The sequence below is a fragment of the Hipposideros armiger genome, unplaced genomic scaffold (genome assembly GCF_001890085.2).
Source record: "Hipposideros armiger isolate ML-2016 unplaced genomic scaffold, ASM189008v1 scaffold_500, whole genome shotgun sequence".
In the NCBI taxonomy this organism is placed as follows: domain Eukaryota; kingdom Metazoa; phylum Chordata; class Mammalia; order Chiroptera; family Hipposideridae; genus Hipposideros; species Hipposideros armiger.
This window is the reverse complement of record NW_017731850.1, coordinates 685,790-687,729: the sequence shown is the minus strand read 5'-3', so window position 1 is coordinate 687,729 and position 1,940 is coordinate 685,790. Positions and strand designations below refer to the sequence as shown.

General features: G+C 42.7%; 1 protein-coding gene across 1 annotated transcript in view; it reads left to right on the top strand.

Annotated features, from left to right (window-relative positions):
• NCKAP5 (NCK associated protein 5) overlaps positions 1-1,940 on the top strand; it is a 940,156-nt gene that overhangs the window by 805,043 nt on the left and 133,173 nt on the right. The window contains exon 14 of the mRNA XM_019667544.1: positions 815-1,003. Within this exon, the coding sequence (XP_019523089.1) occupies positions 815-1,003 (189 nt within the window). The remainder of the gene's footprint in view (positions 1-814; positions 1,004-1,940) is intronic.

Below are 1,940 nucleotides of genomic sequence, written 5' to 3'. Positions count from 1 at the left end.
GGGTTCCCAGCCTTTGCTTCCACGCAGATTTAGTGATGCTGAGACAGTGTCTTTCTTAGGCCAGAGAGAGTGGACAACCCCATCATCTTTTATAACAGAGCCTCATTTCTTCTGAGTTTGGTGTTCCACTGTACACGGCTCCCTGGAAGTGGTACAGAAATGTTCTAGACATTTGATACCTGACTTAGAATGATCCATCAGAGCTTTAGGAACCATAGGAGTAATCTGGTAGAACTGCCTCACTCTGTAAATGAAGACATTAAGGTCCATGGAAGTTAAGTGTCTTATTATATTTGCTCAAGATCTCATATCTAGTGGGTGTTTATCCAGGATGCTAAACTCCCAGTCTAGTGCTCATGATGTTGAACTCTAGCCAAAGATGCTAATGTGTCTTCTTTCTTTTGTAGTATTAGAGTCATGTTTTGATATTGATCTGATTCTTCCACTAGTATGACTGGAGCTCTCAATAAGTGATGTGATACTTCTGCCTAAGTGATGGTGGTAGCTCTCAATAATTAGGCACCAACTTAGTCCTGATTCTGTGCGATATGCTTCCCATCTAGAACCTCATTTGGTCCTTGCAGTAACCCTGCAAGTTAGGCAGTATTATTATTACTCACTTTTTAAAATAAAAATATACCTCTAAGAGATTAATTTCCCCTAGCATGTTAGTAAGAGGCAGAGCCAAAATCTGAGCCCCTAATCTGTCTGACTCCAAAGTCTGTGCTTCTAAACACTATGATATATTCCCTTTCAGTTGGTATTTACTCTTCCCTAAGCAAAGCCTGAGCTCAGAGCTTTCCTACTTTTTCAGGAATGTCAGCTGAATGCGAAATCAGGAACCCTGGCTTTGAAATGCCCTGGCTTGGGGGTTGTCATCCCTGGTCATCTCTGCCCTCGTAATAGCTGCAGCAGCAGTGAACTCTCTCTTTCAAGCACCTGCAGTGAGTACTCCAGCGGCTCCTCCTACACGTGGCATGATGGGAAGAACCTCAGGAAAAGGGTAAGGCCTCCTTTCAAGGTGTTTCGGCATTAGAGTGAACCAGAAAAGAATTTTCTTCTTGTAAGTAGGTAGAAGGTGGGAGGGAAGGCTAAGAAGGAAATGACCATTTGCTGAGTATCTGTTCATTTACTCCTCTACAAACTCTAGCACAAACTCTATAGGGGAATGTTATTCTCCCTACTATATAGAAGAGGAAACTTGCTCAGAAAGGTTAAGCTACTTGCCAGAAGTCACATGGCACGTGGAGTAGAATGATGATTTGACCCCAAATGATTTTGACATCATGGGAGGGAGTTGGGGAGAGGAAGGCATTTTATTTCTGTGCTTTGGTGGAGCGCACCGAGTTTACAGATTTCTATCAGTCTGGGACCTGGACCTCTGGCCTAATGGAAATGACCACATTTTAGGCCAACTCAGACATCTCCCATTAGTTTTATTGACATTTTCTCTCTATGATGCTCAGAGAGACTTGCTACTGTACACTGAAAATGAGAGTCAGCAAGACGACTGACCAAGCCATCCCAGACTGGGCATCCCATGAGAACTCAGAGAGAATGTTATGTTTTGTTTTTCTAGAGAATAGGGAGAGTGGTGGATTATCTCAGTAATGCCCAAGAGTTTTGGAGGTGTCATTCACTTTGTAGGAATTTACTGCTCCAAATCAGCGTGTGTTATATTGACCTCCTCTACTTAATGCTGTAGCCTCATAAAACACTAATAGACTATAAATTGGAGGATGGCATAGTAGAGAGAGAAAAATACCACGGTAGCTGACAGGCACCATGGCTTAGTGAAGGTCAACATGACCTTACTTAGATACCAGGAGTTCCTTTACCAGCCTTTTAAATAACTCTTATTGCTAGAATGACTCCCATCTGCAGAGTGGGCTCACACAGCTGAAGGTTCCTGCATACTGTAAACAAACATCTTTGCATAG